The sequence below is a fragment of the Pelobates fuscus genome, chromosome 4 (genome assembly GCF_036172605.1).
Source record: "Pelobates fuscus isolate aPelFus1 chromosome 4, aPelFus1.pri, whole genome shotgun sequence".
In the NCBI taxonomy this organism is placed as follows: domain Eukaryota; kingdom Metazoa; phylum Chordata; class Amphibia; order Anura; family Pelobatidae; genus Pelobates; species Pelobates fuscus.
The window spans coordinates 349,102,022-349,122,009 of NC_086320.1; the positions used below are offsets into that span (position 1 = coordinate 349,102,022).

Below are 19,988 nucleotides of genomic sequence, written 5' to 3' on the forward strand. Positions count from 1 at the left end.
GTTTCATGTGCTGCTCCTTAGTTTGTGGATTGCAAGCAGCTCCTTAGAATGTGGATTGCATGTGCTGCTCCTTAGCATGTGGATTTCAGTGCTGCTCCTTAGTATGTGGGTTGCATGTGCTGCTCCTTAGTATGTGGATTGCATGTGCTGATCCTCAGTATGTGGGTTTCATGTGCTGCTACTCAGTATGTGGGTTTCAGGTGCTACAGGTTGTAATGTTGATTGACTAGGTTTCCAGTCTGCAATATGTAAATGGTACATGCCCCAGGGCATCGCTTTTCCTGAGCTGTCATACAATACGTGTGAATGACTGTGTCCAGTAAAATCTGGAGGACGTGGCAGCTCTGTGTCTGGTGCTGTGGGCAGGCACTGGTATGTCTCCCATTGTACCCCCAGCTTGTGCCATGTTGGGGGTTTCCAGGGCCTTAGTAAATATTGTATGTGATACAGGAGAGGGAAATGGGGTGTGAGATATTAATCAGATCCTTTCCATCACATCCAGTGTCTCTCATGGTTTTTAACTAACTAATAATGGAGGGTTGAGGGTGCTGGGATTCATCCTCACAATATATTCTCCCAAACCTGCAATTCCTTTAATCCTTTAGTAGACATACTGCCTGGAGAGGAGGATGCAGGCATTACTTGGAATTAGTGAATCTGGCTGATTGCAGTCCTGTCCTGCTGACAGCTATGGACATTCAAATCAGTAGCCATTGATTACAAACCCCATCAGGCTCATCCAGCCACCGCTGTTATCCGGCTCCCCCCAATTAATGTATGCACATAGCATGCTCCTGTATCCAACACTGCACGTGGCTGGCTGGGAATGGTGAGAGTTGTAATCCACTGAATAATAACCATCAAATCTGTAGATGCAAATAAGTCAGCGTCCAAATCATAGAACCCCCCCCCCCCCCCCCCGAGCTAATTACAATGATGTTAAATCTGCTCTATTGGGAGCTGAGTAAGATGTGACTCAGGCCATACATTAGGCTCTCATTAAACACAGCGAGACTCACTCTGCCCATGCTTCTATCAGGCATGAAATCTCATTACATTCATTACAGAGTCAACTGTTAGAGCTGGCCATGCATTGCAGGACACGGAGGTGTCTGAATAATTATCTGAGAATCCCAGGCATGCAAAGGGTTAATCTGATTAAATCATGTATTGCCCCCGTATTGCCTACATGTACCCTGCGTTAAAATTAATATAATCACTAGAGCAACATGCATGCCTTAATGAACCAGCCCTTAACAGCACAAAAAAAACAAACAAAAAAAAAACAACAAAAAAAACAAACCAAAACGATCATGTCAGTCTCCATAGAAAAAATTAACCCATTGAGTGCTGGTGTATCTACAAAAACAAAGCAAAACAAACCTGCACCCAACCCCTCCCCCCTCACCCCCACTGGCTTAACACCCTCAGATCCAGGGATTTAGACAAATCCTTGTATTTCATAACACACTGTATAATTGGTCATTAAGGGGTTAAATAGGCATCTGTTTCATAAAACTACTATTATTCAACATTTATAGTAAAAATAATAATAATCATTATTATTATTATTATTATTATTATTATTATTATTACTATCATTATTATGTATTAAACTCCTAAGGTAAGTACAATGCTAGACGCCTGTTTGTCTCTGTGCTGTGAAAGAGGACCTGACCAGTATTTGCTGTACAGATAAACGCAGTGGCATCTGTGCAAGCTTCCCCAGGGCAGCCTTGTGCCAGTTGGGATGGGATTGTGGGCACTGTGAAACTGGCTTGGGTCTATTTTTATCTCTAATTACTCTGCCCATTCCTTGCAATGTGTACACATATCCCAATATCAGTCATCAAAATGCCCACTTCCACTCATTCTGCTATGGAGATGCCAAGCAACATACAGACCAGTTGGGTACAGAACCCTGCATGAGCCAGCTTAATGCACCTAATAATATTCAAATTAGGACAGCATTTTATTTTAATACAAGCTACCAGAATATAAATCTTACAAATGCCAGATTTCACTCTTCCTGTAAAAAAAAAACACAATGAAAAAAATCAGAAACAAAAAATCCAATTGTGATTTAAAGTAAAATATAAAATATAAATAAATATAAAACAATATTATTGCTATTATTATTTTTAATAATAATATTTTGTTTCTGTTTTTACTATATTACCCTTAGAGTAACAGATGGAAATTGTGCAAATGCTCAAAATGTACCATGATATTGATTTCAGCTTTAATATTTAAATGTAAATATTCTGTATGTCTCAGTATGTATCTAAATATTCTGTATATTTCTATATAGTGTAAATCAATTCTGCAATATTCTCCATATGTGCCTGAGAATCTAGCTGAATTAATAACAGATCTTTGCCTATCATTTCATTTTAATATTAATCCTGTTCCCACTAGGTTTCTCTCTGGTTTGCTTCCCAAAGCCCCCAACGCATCCACTGTACAGTAATATGGCAATTAAATCTAACCCAGACAAGCTCTCCCAATAAAATCAGAGATCCCTAAATGTAATGTCATTGGCTTCTATCTGAAAATCTGCAACACCCAGTGTGAATTCCCTCCAAAGTGATTCCCATGCCTCCTAATCACCCAATGTTGGGATTAGTGCCTTATAATATATAGGGTGTGAAACCCACTAAATCCATGAACCCATCCCATTTTCATTAATGTATCTTTCCTGTGGCATCGAGTACCAGCTGCTGGGTTTAGATAACACTAGTTGAATCCTCTTTCCCCCTTTTTTTTCTTTCAAGTTTTTTTTTTGGTCACAGAGGCAAATTTCTGTTTCCAAGATGCAATGATGCAGCCTGCTAGAAGGGTCCTAAATAATTCCACAAATAAATTGCATTCTGAATATCTGGAATCATAGTTGGGGGACAATTCCCACGACTGGATGTGAGGTCTGACCAACAGGTGTTCAGATTTGGCTGAGGGAGACTCTGTTTTAGGACAACCCTGGGAGGGAGAAGAAGGCTTTGCTGGCAAAAAAGCAAGCTGTACAGGCGCCTCTTACTTTACACGGCGTGGAAGAGGCAAACAATCGAAATGATATCTTTATAGCTAGCTTCATGTCCTGGGCTATAACATATCAATCCATGTCTTAGTTCTCTCGAATGCACCTGGTATTTCAAACTTGTTCTTTTTGTGTCTCTAGATCCTGGTCTGCAGCTGCCTAAAACAAGCAAAAAGGAACAGGGGTTCAAACAATGTATCCAAGACTTGTTGGCATGGGTTTCTTAGTCTTTAATGTACCATTAACTATTGTCTTTGCACAATATAGAGACTGTAAAGGAGGACATGTGTTAAAATAAAACACATTTTCAATGATACACTTAAAGCTGGGTTTGCAAGCAAATAAACAGGCCCCCAAAAAATCCTGTTGTTTTGTCTGCTTAGCTAATCTTGTTGGCAATTAAACCTCAGACTATCCCTCCCCTGATCAGCCAATTAAATGTTATGTCTCCTAATGTTTCACATAGAGAGAGAAAAAAAAGGTCTTAGTGTTTTTTGCTTCTTCCACGCATTGATTTTCCTGCTATCACCTGGTGTCCAGGACTGGATTTCATTTATCAAGAAAGGGTAATGTCAGGCGTTACATAAAGTGACTCTGTTACCATAAGGCTCTCTCTATCCTCTCCCATTGTTTTCCCTCGTTAATAACTCATTACCAGGACTTAACAAATCAACCATTGCATATGTTTTGTGTCTCCATATTTTGATCCCTACGATTAAGCAGATGTTACAATTGAAAATTGAAAAAGTCCAAGGCTGCTCCAGGCTGAAAGGAAAGGGGGCAGACTCAACAGCAAGTTCACAATGTAATTCAGGAGATCTTCAGAAAAAAAACATTTACCACCAATAAACAGACTCCAACCTGTTCCATTTCAACCATTGTACAGTTTTTGAATAATTAAGTTTAATAGGGATAGGTTTGTAGCCTCTGAATGACTACAGGTGCAGGGTGGCACTGTGAATGATTTCCTTGATTTTTGCCAAGCTCAAGTACCCTTCTCTTTGGACTTTCAAGCAGATAGAAAATATTGTCATTTCTTTAATTCACAGCATTACTTTCAGCCAGAACAAAGCAGGCTGATGAAAAGCACATGCTGTAATGAAACACACTATGTGGTAGCTATTGGGATCCCAAAGAAAGGGTAACTCAATGCAAGGAGCGCACTGCGTTCATGCGCAAGTACTCTGTGTCTAAACCACACAAAAGTCCTTTTCTAGGCTTTAAAGCTTCATTTTTTATCTTTTCAAACCCATACAGCTTCATTCAGGGAGCATACGGTGCCCCAGCAGCTTTCATTTGCATTGCCCAAAGGGACAGACCTGCTCCTTGTCTCAGGGGAAACTTTCCAAACTTTGGCCAACTTTTCGCACCTTTTCTGGCACTGTGCTGCAGGAGGACGCACACGCGTAAAGCACCTTTCCAAAGCTCCTGCTTTTCCTCTGATAATTTGGAAGTCCTGGCGGGGGTCCAGTGATGTGCCCCCAAGTCCCTTGCAAAGTTTGACCCCTGTGTAATTGGCTGAAGTAACACTATTCTTCAAAGTAACCTGAGACAAGTGGAGTAGGGAGTTCTGGGCTTATTACGCATGGAGAGACTTGAAGCTGGAAAGGAGACACAGATCAGAAGCACTGAGTGGACTGAGCCCATGCTAAATCTAGGGGGGCTATCTATACAGAAGTGGCCCTATCATAGCCCAACCCCCTAAAACTTTACTAATAGTGTATCTATTTCCATTTATCCTTCATATTCATTGAATTATAACCATTAAACCTTTGAAACACAAAATGCTGTTTTTTTCTCCAAATCTCTTTAGCATGGGATTATCAGTGATCTAGAATGGAAGCCACACTTTTACTTCAACATATCTAGAGATACGTATAGCATATATTACACTGCTGAATTAATGGTTAATAAATAAATTGCAGGCATTGTGGGAGGATACATCACAGGGATGATAGAATGCAACAACCTGAAGCCACCTCCACCCAGGACATAGTTCTATATGGCTTTTGTTGGAATGCAACAAAGCTTCACACCAGCACCTGCTCTCAACAACGTGTTACACCAGGCATACAATTTCCCATGTCCTGCACAATGAATAAATTAGGCTATAACCTGTCTGCCCCTCCAAATATATTGTTTTCTTCCTCTTTTTAAGGACAAAAGTGTTCAATATGGCACTGTTTAGCCTTGAAGCCTCCTTGGGATGCACAAGGGGGATTCAGGAGCAATGCCTTCTAATGCCATCTAACTCATTAGAGGCAAATTAATCCCTGCTAACCTCTTGCATACATACATTACTGAGCAATGGGCACATTTATTAAAAAAAACCCAAAACACAATAACAGAAAAATCTAATTTTTGCTAGTACAAAAACCGAAGATCTATGACTTTCACTGAAAGGGCACTTTTCCAGAAATTAATTATAATCAACCAATTATCTTATTCTGCATGGTGACAGTGAATAGATGGGAGTTTGTGCATTCAGAATCAAAACATTAACCTGTAAATCTTTTAAGTTACTGTAAAAATACACGTTGGTAACATTTCATTAAATTCTGCATTATTCCCTATGTATAAATGTCTGAGGGCTAAAGAGGGGAATCTTTTAAGACCTGTATATCCTGCCTATAAATAGCTAGTTATTGCTATTGTAGGCTGTTTCATTGTGAGACTCGCTAAAACTGATATTAATAATAGCGCACATGCTTGGCGCAGATTGCACTGTATTTACTAAACTGGCGGTACTCACAACGGAACTTGTTTGTAAATCGCAGTACATCTTTCTGAATGCATGTGTTAGTCAGCCTTAAATATTTTCAGTCATTGATAATAGTTGCCTGCAGTTATTTATCTCGTTGTTTAAGGGTTGAGGGTGGAAAAAAGGGGGTACAAGAAAAGTTTGAAAATATGTCCATTTTGCAGGTGTAGAGAGCTGTTAACAGCCATGCAGAGTGTGTGCCCCCCAATGGTGACACTGTGACAGGGACAGCTGGCTCAGTTTTCACTGTGAAAACCCCCCCTCGGTGGACCATACACATCGCTACTGACCTTTTTTAGTGGGGAATGAGAGATGGCTATTTGACTGAATTAGCCACAAAGACCTCTCGCTATGACTTTTGTTCTCCTCCAAAGCAAAGAAATATTGCGTTTAATATGAGAAGGATTGTCCACAGCTTTCCAACGCCCTTAAAGGGACATTACAGGGTTGATTTACAGCTTTATTTATAGGAAGGATGTATGTGGCTTTGGTAAAATGAACAGTGGCTATTAAGTGTCATTTCAAGTCCTCTCCTCTATCTCCCCAAGGACAACACCTTGGAATAAACTTTGGAATAAAGTGTCATCAGATAACATCAACTGCAGAATTTCTCTCTGTTACAGCCAAAGGATAGTGAGCATGATTGTGGTTTGGTAAAACAGATCTGTTGGCATTGATTCTCTGTTAATCTTCCTCTTGTCTGCTGTATCAGAAAGAGCATTTCATTTAATTTAGAAAAGACCTCTAGACAGCATCTCCACCTGGATGTAAGATTTTATAGCTGTGAATATATCATCTACAGGGATGGCTAATCATTAGCACTGGAAACTTTCTGAACAGCACTCCCAATGCTTACCCAGACAGGCTTACATTATAGCTGGCTTAGGCTTGCTAGGCATTATGGGAAATGTAGTCCATAATCATAGGCAGTGCCATAAGTTAATCACTGCACTATAATAATCAGTTGCCAGAACCCAATGAAAAATATGATGCCTTTAAGAATCCACTTGTTCCAGTTAAAATCTGATTTAACTTTCTCCAACATTGACTTCTCTGACAAGGCTTGCAGCAGAACAGTCTAAGACAGCTTCTAATGAGCCCCAATCTCAGCAGATTCTGAAGATTTTGAAATATTTAAACCTAGATGGAAAAAAAAAAAACAACAAAACACAAAACATATCCTTTGGGGCAAGCCCATCTGAATAGTAATGGCATCATTTGTAATATAAGCCGAGTGGCGTTCATCTTCCCTTTAAAGGCATCTTTTATTAACATAGCAAAATCCTCAAGACAAATGTGATAAATTACAGATATGCAAATTGCATTCAAACGTGTTGAGCTGGAGCTGAATAAGTTGCATTGCAAGAGAATCTGTGCTCACAGTGGACCCCAGGGAGTTGATCAAAGCTCACACACATTTTCTTTCAAGCCTAGAATTCCCCTCCAAACTATCTCCATACAATATGTTTCCATCATGCACTTAATGTGCTGGGGCATACAACCCATTGCAATCTAGCTAGTCGTTCGACCCCCTTTGTTCTGGAGCATAAAGTGAGATGGAACTGAAAAAAAAGGATCAAGAAAAAAAAACCACAGCCTGTTGGCAGTTTTCTGAAATCCTAAAACATGCGTCATTTTTCACCAGGTTTATTCTTGATTTCCTCAAAAGCTCAACTATAAAACCGTCCTCAGCTCCTTTAAGCATTAATTACTTTGCTGTCCGGCCACTGTTGCTCCTATTATATCCATTAACCAGCAGGGATTTTTTTTTTTTTTGCAAAGTTATCCCAGCTGCAAGTGAAGCTATGGACACATTGTATCACTGGTAACATGATCAAAACTTCTCTTAGCAAGAAGGATGGAGAGGGGGGAATTGCTCATTCAGGCTGCTAGTGTCACCAAATTCAAATGGGAAACTCAAATAAATTCATACACACACAATGCATTCTTTTTAGTCATTTGTTAGGATTTCAGCAGAGCAAATTGCAAAATACAAGATTAATTCATGCTGCTTATTCTATGGGTGATAAGTAAAAATAATAATAATAATAATAATAATAATAAAAAAAAAATAGGTGCATTAAATAAGCATCATGTATATTTATATTTTTATTTATTTATTTTTCAATTTAAATTAAAATGTTGCTCTGTTAAGCTTTACACTAAATAAAATCAACAAAGAGTAAATCAATGTAAGAAAAAAACAAACCCCACAATTGTTTTGATGGTTAAAAGGCACATATAGGTAAATGCTGAATTTGTGCCATTTCTAAAAGGTTTAGGTAATTGGGGTTGATGGCTTGAAGCCAGTTCTCAGAGAGATTCCAGTTTTGACTCCTATTAACCCTCTCTGGTACAACTCTGCTGGAAACCCACTCACCAGCAATTGCCATTAATCTACTTACTAATTAAGCCAATTCATTTCTATAGGGAAAAAAAATCCCTTTCTTTAGAAAGAAATTTGAAAGAAGCGCCAAACTGTGTAACTGTAATTCAGCAGGAGACTAGCAGAACAGTTGTTGATATATAGCAGGATTTTAACCAAGTTTAACAAGTTTCTAGGGTAACAATCTCTCATTGACTGGTGCAGACACAGTGTCTGCTAAGGACTCCTTGACAGTGATTAGAGAACACTGTTAAATAATGCCATCCTAGAGTTTATGTAAAATATGTGCTGGCCATTGTTAACTTAGCCTTTCTACAATGTACATTTATAGCTTGCAGGCTGGTGAACCACATGGAAAACAGTATTCATTATAAAAAAAAAAAGCACAGTTATATTAATAATGACTTTCAAAAAAGAATTATCACAGTATCACGATAGGTCCACACCAAACAAACCTTCGTAGATGATACACAAGACCTAATTTTATATTTTGAGCCACACAGGCCATTTAAAGATCAGATTTTAAAAACATATTGGAGTTGGAATGGAAAAAAAAATATCATAATCAGTTGTGAAAGTTTTTTAGTTAATATCTATGTAGAACCAGTGGGCCACAGACTTTAACAGAGAAGTTTATGTGTCACCTATGACATGACCACCGGGTCACTTTGTGAGTGGCCGAGAAGGAACACTTATACAATAAGGTTATATACAAAATAATTCTTAGATTTGTTTATGTCTCACAACAATACATTAGGTTTCCTGTTCCATGTAGGTCAATTCATGCTAACATTTCTACAGTTCACCCATCTCTCTCTAAGTACAGTTACTTTATTGCCATTATCTGCACCGTTTTTCTCAAACCCCAACACATATCCAATGCCTTCAAGTATTTCCTTTACCTGTCTAATTGCCAATCTCAGTTAACCTCACAGGTATCAGCTTCACTTTCTAGTTTATTTGTGAAATTGAATGCTTCTTCTTTCACTTAATAACCTCAACTCTGTTTCTTCTTTCACCCATAGCTTGTTGTCCTCAGCCAATGAAGTGGAGATTGATACTTTGTCATTTCAACCAACAACTTGTTCGACCCTCTCTCCTTGCATCTTACACCTTCTCTCTTCTTCATCCATAGGTAGTGCTTAACATTGACGGTATTTATAAATCCATTCCTACATGCATCTTCAAGAATCTGAAAGCAGAGAGTGCAAAGTGTCCAAGGGGGTCACTGTTCTTCAAATGGGCCATGGTGCACAGGGAATAAATCCTAGATGGGGCATTTATATAGTGCCAGCTTATTCCGCAGCACTTTCAAATACTATAAAAGGGAGAAATGTAAACGATAAATGAGACACTTACAGATTGGATGATGGGGACCCTGCTCCAAGGAGCTTACATGTACAACGGGCCAGAAGCAGAGATAGGCCCGTCCTAAGAGCACAAGCCTATGTCATATGTGGGTTTGTGCCATTAGGGTCAGGGCTGGCGCCACCGTTGGGCAAACCTTCTGGGGGCGCCTACCGGGATGTTTTGTGGTGGGTTCCCCTTGTCTTGGGCCGCAGCGCTGGGTGAGTGACTCTTGAGCCGCCCCCAGCGCCGGGCAGATCCACAAAGCGCCCAAAGGTGGGGGCGCCGAGAGGATCCCTGTCACAGGGGGGCCAGGAAGTGGCCATCTGGCCACCTCAGGGCGCACCCGATGCTGTGCTAGGCAAGGCAGAGCAGGCACCTGCTTACCTTGATGGCAGGTGCCTGCTCTGCCACAAATTGCCGATGACCTGAGGAGAGGGGGACGGAGCAGGCAGGGGGCGAGGCAGGCTCTTCTTGCAGCCTCTCACTCCTCCCTTGCGCGCCTTCTGTGATGCCGGGAGCCGGAATATGACGTAATTCCAGCCACCGGCATACTAAACTGCGGGCGGGAGGAGTGAGGAGCTGCCACACACTGGACCCCAGTGAGGTGAGTGTTTGACTGTCGGTTAGTGTCTGCTTGTGTGTGTATGTGTGTGTCTGTGAGTGAGTGTATGTATGTATGTCAGTGAGTGGTGTGTGCCTGTCAGTGAGTGAGTGTATGTATGTATGTCAGTAAGTGAGTATGTATGTCAGTGTGTGTGTGTTTGTGTGCCTGTCAGTGAGTATCTGTGTGTGTGTATGCCTGTCTCTCAGTGTATGTCAGTGAGTGTCTGTGTGTGTGTCTGTCAGGGAGTGACTGTATGTATGCCAGTGTGTGTCTGTCAGTGAGTGAGTGTCTGTCAGTGAGTGTGAATGTCTGTCAGTGAGTGTCTGTGTGTCAGTGAGTGTCTGTGTGTCTCTCAGTGAGTGTATGTCAGTGAGTGTCTGTGTGTCTGTCAGTGAGTGTATGTCTGTCAGTAAGTGTCTGTGTGTGTCTGTCTGTCAGTAAGTGTGTGTCTGTCAGTGAGTGAGTGTATGTCTGTCAGTGAGTTTCTGTGTGTGTGTGTGTGTGTGTCTGAGTGAGTGTGTGTCTGTCAGTGAGTGAGTGTGTCTGTCAGTGAGTGAGTGACATAATAGCGCAGCAAAATAAATCTTTGCCTAGGGCGGCAGAAATCCTTGCACCGGCCCTGATTAGGATAGATAAAATATGAGAGATAAGAGGATAGGAAAAGCAGGCAGTTAAAACCTATTGCAATATGTGAACCTGAAGCTTCCGCTACAACAGTCCCTGTGTTAATGGTCATGTCCATAGGCGTACTTTTAACAGTTCCAGACAAGATTATTGCAAATAATATTAATAATAAAAAAAAAAAACAACAATATAAAAATCTATTGACATAAAGAAGGTAGAGATTACATGTATAAATATATTTTTATGATACGTGGTGTAAACCTCCAAATGTTCATAAACCATTGTAAACGTACAGCTTTAAAAAAATAACTGTGAGATACTGAGGACAACTATAAGGACTTGGTTTATTTGTGAAAACAACAAGTCTTGAGTATAGACTTCAGGCACGATCAGTTTGCCCCTATAATCGATTTGAAACATGATTCATAGCCTTTGCCTTGGGATGTCAGAGCCTGGTGCTCCAATACAGACACATATACATTGCTTTCTCTGTTAGAGTATTCAGTAGCACATATGAATTACAGGGGTTGAAGCGCTGTTCGTTTCCCTGGTCTCTATTCAATCATCATCTCCTGTCCCTGTGCTGGGTATGTGGCTAGCCTGGAACGCACCACATATCTCAGTTTATGTGACTGTGGAGGGTGAGCCGGAGAACACAAGGTATGTGAAAGTGTGTTCCTTATATTGGGCGGTTTAAAGATATCTCATTTACTGACACTGGTATGGTGGATATATATGTGCATTTAGATTACGTGTATACCTGTACAGCCTTTATAAAGATGTTCATATCACCCAGACACATTTTAGTCTTTCTTATTCGACTTCCAAGCCCTATTCAGTTTGCTCTTTTTTTTTTTTTTTAATTCTTTATTTTTGAGTGCATAGAGAAAACATGGTTACAAATGCATTTAACATGCCCCAACAGCATGTGCTCACGTTTTAACAGAGAACATAGGTAGGCAGAGGCATGGCATGGGAATACAATGCACATTTTTGTATATTATGACATGAAGGCTAGTTGTGGCTATGAGTGGTTACAAGTTGAGAATAGTGAACAAATATAAAAAGAATGGCTTAATATGTAAGTGTTTAGTATGATACACAGATTATACTTGTTGCTTTTATGTATAGTGAGATGCCTGTCAGGTACATCTGCCTATGTATAAACAAACTATAGGCTGTCATATGCAAGAAAATCTTAATAGGTTAAACTAGGTAAGACAGTGTTTCTGCAGCGTCTGCTTGTTAGTTGTATCGCTTAATGTACAATTGCTATGTCTAAACAAATATGGATCGTTACGTTAAGTAGAGTATGAGGCTTTACATGTAGAGTACTCTCTCTTAGTGTGAATACATATAGGTGTGAACGGTATATAATGCAACAGAGAGAGGGGATGTTAGAACACAATGGTGGTAGTTTAAACGAGTGTGCTACGCGTGAGACCCCCTGGGATCCCCTGCGTGTGCAAACATAAGGACATAAAAACAAGATTAAAAGAGAGTAGGTGTCCACAAATAGTATACTTATTCAATTGAGGCATATAAAAACGGGTGGCATTGGGCACCTTGCCTGATAGCGTGTTACAGTCACTATGGGGTCATCCGATGCCCTGTTGTGGCTGAGTGTTGTCTCCCAGTGTTGTTCGCCGTATGTAGGTAGCGTTTATCTCAAAGTCGTGGTGCTTGAGAGGTGATCTCTGTCGTGGCAGGGTGCTGCCGTTGGTCTGGCTTATTATTGCCACCATTTTTGGTCTCGCTTCCCGCCTTCTCCCTTGCCGGTCGAGTGTTGTTTTATTCCCGCCGGTTCTATTGCTGGTCGCGGCTTGCCGGTGTTCAGGGCGTGGGTGTTCCGTTCTGGGCCTTCTCTTGGCTCCGTGGGTCAGTGTCAGGCCGTCCCTGTAGGTATTAGGTCTCCCGGTGTGTTTTTTCAAGATGGCGCTCCTGCAACGCCGGCCTTTCGGGCGCCTGGAGCCTATGAGAGTGTTGGAGTTCCGCCGTGCGGTCACCCGGACTGGGCTTGGTAACTTGCCCTTTGTCTGGGTCGTCAGGTGGGGTGGTCGCATGTAGGCTGCCAATTTCTCCCAGAAGGAGTTGAAGATTGCGGCCAGTCGGAGCTCCGTGACCGCTGCGATGTGGCAAGCTTCCCCAGTCACCGCCATCTTGAGGGCCTCGTGTGTCGAGTTGCCCCTTTCTGGTACAGGCTCGGTTTCAGTTTTGCGGTGGGGCTGTGCTGGGCTACCCATGTTGCCCAGGGGAGACCGGGATATCCCCCGCCGGTCCATAGGGGGGGGGGTTGGATGCATGTGTGACCGAGGGGCTGTGTGCATCGTTGCTGTCGGGGTGAGCGGCCGCCTCACCTCGGTTCGGTCTCGAGTAGGCCCCAGCGGCTTCGGAGGGTTCCCGAGGGGTGGTCGTCGCTTGTTTGGGGTCTTTGGATACCCCCGGGTTTCTCCTGCCTGCATTGCACCTTTTTGCCTTCAGTTTGCTCTTTTATCCGCCAGAATTACTGCATATTGTAAAACATACTGAATTGTTGCCAACATGATTTTTAAAAACTTGTACACATTACAAATTTACAAGTTTAAGTGGTCTTTATTGAACAGCAGCCAAGCTTTGCCTAAAATCTTACAGCTTCTGAGAACACTGACTATACCCATCCCATTCTGACATTTCGAAATTCCCGTGGGGAAAAAAAATGAAGTCTAATGTCTTCTACAATTATTGCAAAAAACTCAGGAAAGGGAATACAGAACAGCCATTATGGCCCAATCTATGGCTAGAGTTTCATAATTAATAACAACAAAGGATTTAAATTGAAAAGCAATAATGTAGACCTTTAGAGCTCTCAGGCATATTTTGGGTGCCACCCACCTTTCATCTAATCAAAATTTCACATTGCCTAGAATCTCGAGAATTTTTAGAGAAAAAAACAATCACATATTTTATCACATTTTTATTCACCAATACAATACATAGCTATGAGTGTGTCACCAGTATGTCTGCTTGTTAGATTTATTAAATATGAGGACATTCCAGTGGAAAACGAAAATGTGTCTTTTAATTCACTGGAGGTAGGAAAGTGGGGAACCCTTCCAAATTTCCTTCAGTATCGTCAGATACCACCTGCAGTTCTGAAGAAATGAAAAAAAAAGATGGTTAATATTTTATTTTTTTTAAATCAAAGGATTTGTTGCTTAATTTTCAAAAAGTACAACGTCTTCTTGACATTTTATTTGATTAGCAAAATCCCAACATGATCTTTTTTTTTTTTTTTCTTGCTTGGCACGGTTTCTCAGCCTCCATGAATGGGTAAAAGGATTACCTCTTAACACAATGTCCAAAAATAAAAGCCGTCTCAAACTTGATTTTCTAACAAGGGCTAATCCGTAATAGCACTATCATTATTGTCAATGGACCAGAGACGTTTATGTCAAATACATGCATTTTAACAGATTACTCCCTTGGATTCTGTCCACATATTGAGTGCACAGAGTTGTAGAGTTTAATAGAGTGACAGAACAGCTCAACAGCGTAGAAAATGGCAAAACACAAGGAACCAAACTTAAAGGACCAATAAACGTTAAAAAAAAAAAAAAAGACCGCTTTGTGTTTGTGGGGCTTGTTTGCATTCGGGCATCATCGGTGCTGTCCGGTCTTTGTGATATTCTAGGTCTGGGCACCTGAGTGTCTGCCTGTGAGTTAGTCAGGTCAGAAGAGAGAAGAAGCAATAAATCATAATGAAAGGCATTATAAACATAAAACATTAAGTTAACTTCTGTCAAATTTACACTGTTTTGAAACACATACATCCAGTTTCCCCAATAAACTTTATTGTATGATTCTTCAAATTTCTGCTAAAATCTGAAATAGTGGCTTGAACGGGAACACGTGTGCATGGTATTTGTTTTGAATAGTTATGCTTTACTCATAGCAGGGAAAATGTATTTTAGAGATTATCATATATGACATAAAATTGATTTTTATAGATCCACATTGTATTTGCCATTCTACGCCTTTGTATTCATAGTGGTAAATACATTATAACTTAATACAAATTAGAAGATTATTTGTTATATACTGTTATTTGTACTATTTTATTGGGGAAATAAATATTTTCAATGTCAAAATAGTTTAGCATAAAGAACTTATTAACCAGCATATATTCCGCAAAATAAAAATCTTTTTGTCCCCTATGAGGTATTCCATTTTTAAATGTTCTCTTCCTTCAAACCATACTGATTATTCCAGTATCAAACTAGTGAGAGGCCTGAGTGATGACCATTATTTAACATCAATCCAAACGAGTTTGGGCAATTCATTCAATTGGACAGAAACCAGGCTTAAAAAAACCTTTGATGAATTCTGTTCAAGATTGCTTTATTGACTTATCATTGATGGACAATAAGTCAGCGTCTAGACATGTCTCTCGCTGTGATCAACAGCAGGAGTCTGATGGCATTGGAAAAATATGTATTGTGTATATACAGTATATATTATAATAATCATATGTGTACACACATTGTTGTGCATATAAAAAATATATAAACAAGCAAAACATATGTATGCCCAAAACATGTAGTATTTAATAAAAGCAAAAAATTAAGAAAATCTTTAAAGGAGGTGCATTAAAGTGTCATCCTTGAGGCTTAGTAGTTTCGACAACTATTTTAATATTTTATTTATTTTTTAAATATGATTAACTTCTTACTTTAATGACTGTTAATGTATTAATGTATGTTTTTTACTACTGCAATTATCTATGCTTTTTTAAATTTATTTTTTAAATATTATGGATGCGAGTTTTCAATAAACCTTATCTAAATGTTTTTTCATGTTAAAATTTTAAACGTGGCATGTTGGAGGATCTAAGACTTGATATGCACATGAATTTGGTTAAATGTACATGTATAAAAAAATAAAGCAAAATCTCACAAAGATCAAACGTAAGATACATGTATGTAAGATAAATGAATGCAAGGGGAAGATTTGTTTGGTGACAAACAATATTAAATGAACAAGATTGATTTAAAATGGCTTAATAAAGTTAATTATTTTTATAGAGGAAAATTTACAACAAGACAAAATCTAAAATAAACAAAAAAGCATTAACTACACGATGAGACATTTGGAAGTGCACGTTCTATTATATTATTAAATATGGAAAAAATATTCTCCAAAGACTAATGAAATTTCACAGGTAATGCAATTTAGAAAGAAGTACTTCCATGTTTTCTCTTCTAACAATGTGAATTTTTGTAAACTACTATAAATTGCAATTCAAAAGCACTGATCTTACCATCCCCAATCATTTTTTAGACTGATCAAATGAATACAGAAACTCCCTTTTGGGAGGGGCGACATGACATTTCACTTGGCACTTCTAAACAGGTCACAAACCTTTCACAGACCCTAAGGCAGTGGGAGGGAGCTCTTTGCTAAACCGTGTAACCTAATCAAAGCAATGGTTACCCCTTTTGAAAACCACTGGAATGGTCTGCACAATGCAATTCACATAGCAGCACAGGGACAGAAAGGATGGTCATCTAGCAGAAAAGATCTTTTCTGCTGGGTCTGAAGTAGCAGACGTCTAAAAGTGGTCCGCTGGCTGGACTCTAGAGACTGTTGACAAACATGAAAAATGCTAAAAGTGCAAAGAAGATAATTCCTTGCAAGCGTATGAAAAATATAGGCAAAGGGACATCGAAACTTGTGCTCACTACATCAGTTCGAAGTGGCTTTGTTTGAAGCCAAAGGCACAAAGACACAACAAGGCTGCCCTGGAGATGACCTATTGCTTTCAAGTTGCTTAAGCACATCAGAAATTCCATTGTTAGAGTTGATTAATTGAAACTGATAAGTTACCATGAATAAAGATTGTTTTTCTGTTTAATGTGGTGGGACTGATTCGGTAAATGTCTTATTCATGGTGCTGTGCAGTGCAGCATATGGGCAAAATGCATTCAGTATCACAAACATACACAATTTATTATGCTTGTATGGTCACGACCAAAAGGCTTTTCTATTTTAATGGCAAAGTGTGAATGAAAACCCCCATTTAAAGAGTCACTAGTATCATTACATGGGACTACAATGTATTCTTGACGGTGTCTGCATTCGTATGAATGAGGGACAGAGAAGGGGTGGACAAAAAACTTAAGAGTACATGTCAACTGAACCAAGCTTGTGTATTTTCATAGTCAAAACAAAAGCCATTTTAACCAAACGGTTCGCTTGTCCATAAGGCAAATGCGTTTAGTAGGCTGACGTCATGTTATGTACGATTAACGTGATTAACTTATTATAGGTTTTAAAGGCCGACTTTCTTTTCATTCCTCCATCTCCCGGAGAAGCGGAAAAGAAATGTAACACACTCAGACTGCGTGATATATGTAATTACAGGATTCACTTGGTACAATTGTATTAAGCTGTCAGTCCCAAATATTCAAGGGACAGAAGGGCATGAGTTAATGTGATTTCAAGAACACTTGTTCGGTATGTTCCCTAAAATAATAATCAAATTAATCCTGAAATAAACAATCTTGTGAAATCCTTGTTGCAAGATCTAATTATCTTTTTTTTATCCCGAATGTTTTTTTTGGGAGGTACATTTATAAAGAATCAGAGCTGGGTATACGATATTTGATATTTTCATTCCATCACAATAAATGTAGCTGTTTTAGAGTAGCTCTATACACCCGGATAGTAAATGCTATCATTTGACCTTTAAAATGGTGAAAAAAGAAATAGTTTAACTGTGGTTGCATTATTAATGTCAGAAATTATTTTATCGGAATTATGACTGGCCTAAGCCATAATTGCTTCCTTGGCATAACTTTAGTATAAAACCCTTTATAAAATAACTATATTTGTAACACATAACATGATCAAAACAATTTACTGCCGACTATAATATTACTGGATAAGTGTGGAATGAGGTGCTATGTTTCGAGTCCTAAGATTGATTAAGCTGGCTAAATTGAGCTCTCCTGTTAAAGCGACGCTCCACTGTCCAAATAAAACAAAAAAACACAAATCACTTTTTATTAGATTTATCCCAAAGAAAACATGCATGCATTTAATTATGCATTTTTTCATTAGGGTATATTGAAATATAGCTTGCAAAAGCTGCAGTTCTCTTGTCTGAAGTCATTGCAAGTCCTCCCCTTCTAGCCCAGCCAAGACTTTCAGTGGCTGTCCAATCACAGACTTCCCAATGCAGCTCAATGAGAAGTCATTGCAAGGCAGGTACTCTGGGAAATTGCTGCCTCTTGAGTTTAGCCCCACTGAAAAAAACAACCAGGAAGCAACAGTTGTCTGACTGACAGCCAGAGGGGTGTAACAAGGTTAATTTATAAAAGTGCCAATTACTATATAAAACAGATCTTTCTGTAAAATGAAAAATAGTTCAAACTCCTCACATTTAAAGCATTTCAGAGAGTTGAAGTGCTAGACGTATCTGAAGTGTCGCTTTAATGGTCATAATAGAGACATATTTACACACAGAGGCGGCTCTCTAATTAGGCGGTTTAGGCGGCCGCCTAAGGCCTCACGCTGGCGGGGGCCTCGCGGCCGCCTAAACCGCCTGTTGGCAGAGTGTGTCAGGTCCTCGGTCAGTGACCGAAGACCTGACACCAGGAGGGGGCCCGGCGGCTTGCCCAGTATGCCGCCGGGTGCGAGGCCCCTCCTTGCTGCCAGGCCGGCCACCGCAGACACTGGTCTGCAGCTCCGCAGTGTGCAGAGCTGCAGACCATGTGACTCGCGAGAATTGGCCAATCAGAGCGTTGCCGCGGGTTACCACGGCAACGCTCTGAATCTCGCGAGATTACACGGTCTGCAGCTCTGTGGAGCTGCAGACCGGGAGCAGGGGCCACCGGACCACCAGGGAGCCCACTGGACCACCAGGGAAAGGTAGGCTCACCCACCACCATCACCCCCACCACCCTTAGCTTCACCACCATCACCCCCACCACCCTTAGCTTCACCCCCCACCACCATCACCCCCAACACCCTCAGCCTCACCCCCACCACCCTCAGCTTCACCCCCCACCACCACCATCACCCCCCACCACCCTCAGCTTCACCCCCCACCACCACCATCACCCCCAACACCCTCAGCCTCACCCCCACCACCATCACCCCCACCACCCTCAGCTTCACCCCCCCACCACCACCATCACCCCCCACCACCCTCAGCTTCACCCCCCACCATCACCATCACCCCCCACCAACCTCAGCTTCAACCCCCACCACCATCACCCCCACCACCCTCAGCCTCACCCCCACCACCCCACCCTCAGCCTCACCACCACCATCACCCTCACCACCCTCAGCCTCACCCCCACCACCATCACCCCCACCACCCTCAGCTTCACCCCCCACCACCATCAGCCTCACCCCCACCCTCACCATCACCCCCCACCACCCTCAGCCTCACCCCCCACCACCATCACCCCCACCACCCTCAGCTTCACCCCCACCACCATCAGCCTCACCCCCACCCTCACCATCACCCCCACCACCCTCAGCCTCACCCCCCACCACCATCACCCCCCACCACCCTCAGCTTCACCCCCCACCACCATCAACCCCACCACCCTCAGCCTCACCCCCACCACCCCACCCTCAGCCTCACCACCACCATCACCCTCACCACCCTCAGCCTCACCCCCACCACCATCACCCCCACCACCCTCAGCTTCACCCCCCACCACCATCAGCCTCACCCCCCACCACCCTCAGCCTCACCCCCCACCACCATCACCCCCACCACCCTCAGCTTCACCCCCCACCACCATCAGCCTCACCCCCACCCTCACCATCACCCCCCACCACCCTCAGCCTCACCCCCACCACCATCACCCCCCACCACCCTCAGCTTCACCCCCCACCACCATCAACCCCACCACCCTCAGCCTCACCCCCACCACCATCACCCCCACCACCCTCAGGTACACCCACCACCACCATCAGCTTCACCCCCCCCCCACCACCATCACCCCCACCAACCTCAGCCTCATTCCCCACCACCATCACCCACCATCACCACCCTCAGCCTCACCCCACCACCATCACCCCACCCTCAGCCTCACCCCCACCACCATCTCCCCACCCTCAGCCTCACCCCCCACCACCCTCAGCCTCACCACCATCACCCCCACCACCCTCACCATCACCCCTCCCTACCATCACCCCCACCACCCTCAGCCTCACCCCCACCACCCTCAGCTAC

At 41.8% G+C, this 19,988-nt stretch overlaps 1 protein-coding gene across 1 annotated transcript in view; it reads right to left on the reverse strand.

Annotated features, from left to right (window-relative positions):
* Nucleotides 1-13,701: 13,701 nt before the first annotated feature.
* The window catches only part of C4H10orf67 (chromosome 4 C10orf67 homolog), a 115,927-nt gene continuing 109,640 nt past the window's right edge, over nucleotides 13,702-19,988 (reverse strand). Inside the window, exon 16 of the mRNA XM_063450790.1 lies at nucleotides 13,702-13,890. Within this exon, the coding sequence (XP_063306860.1) occupies nucleotides 13,817-13,890 (74 nt within the window). The 3' untranslated portion in view covers nucleotides 13,702-13,816. The remainder of the gene's footprint in view (nucleotides 13,891-19,988) is intronic.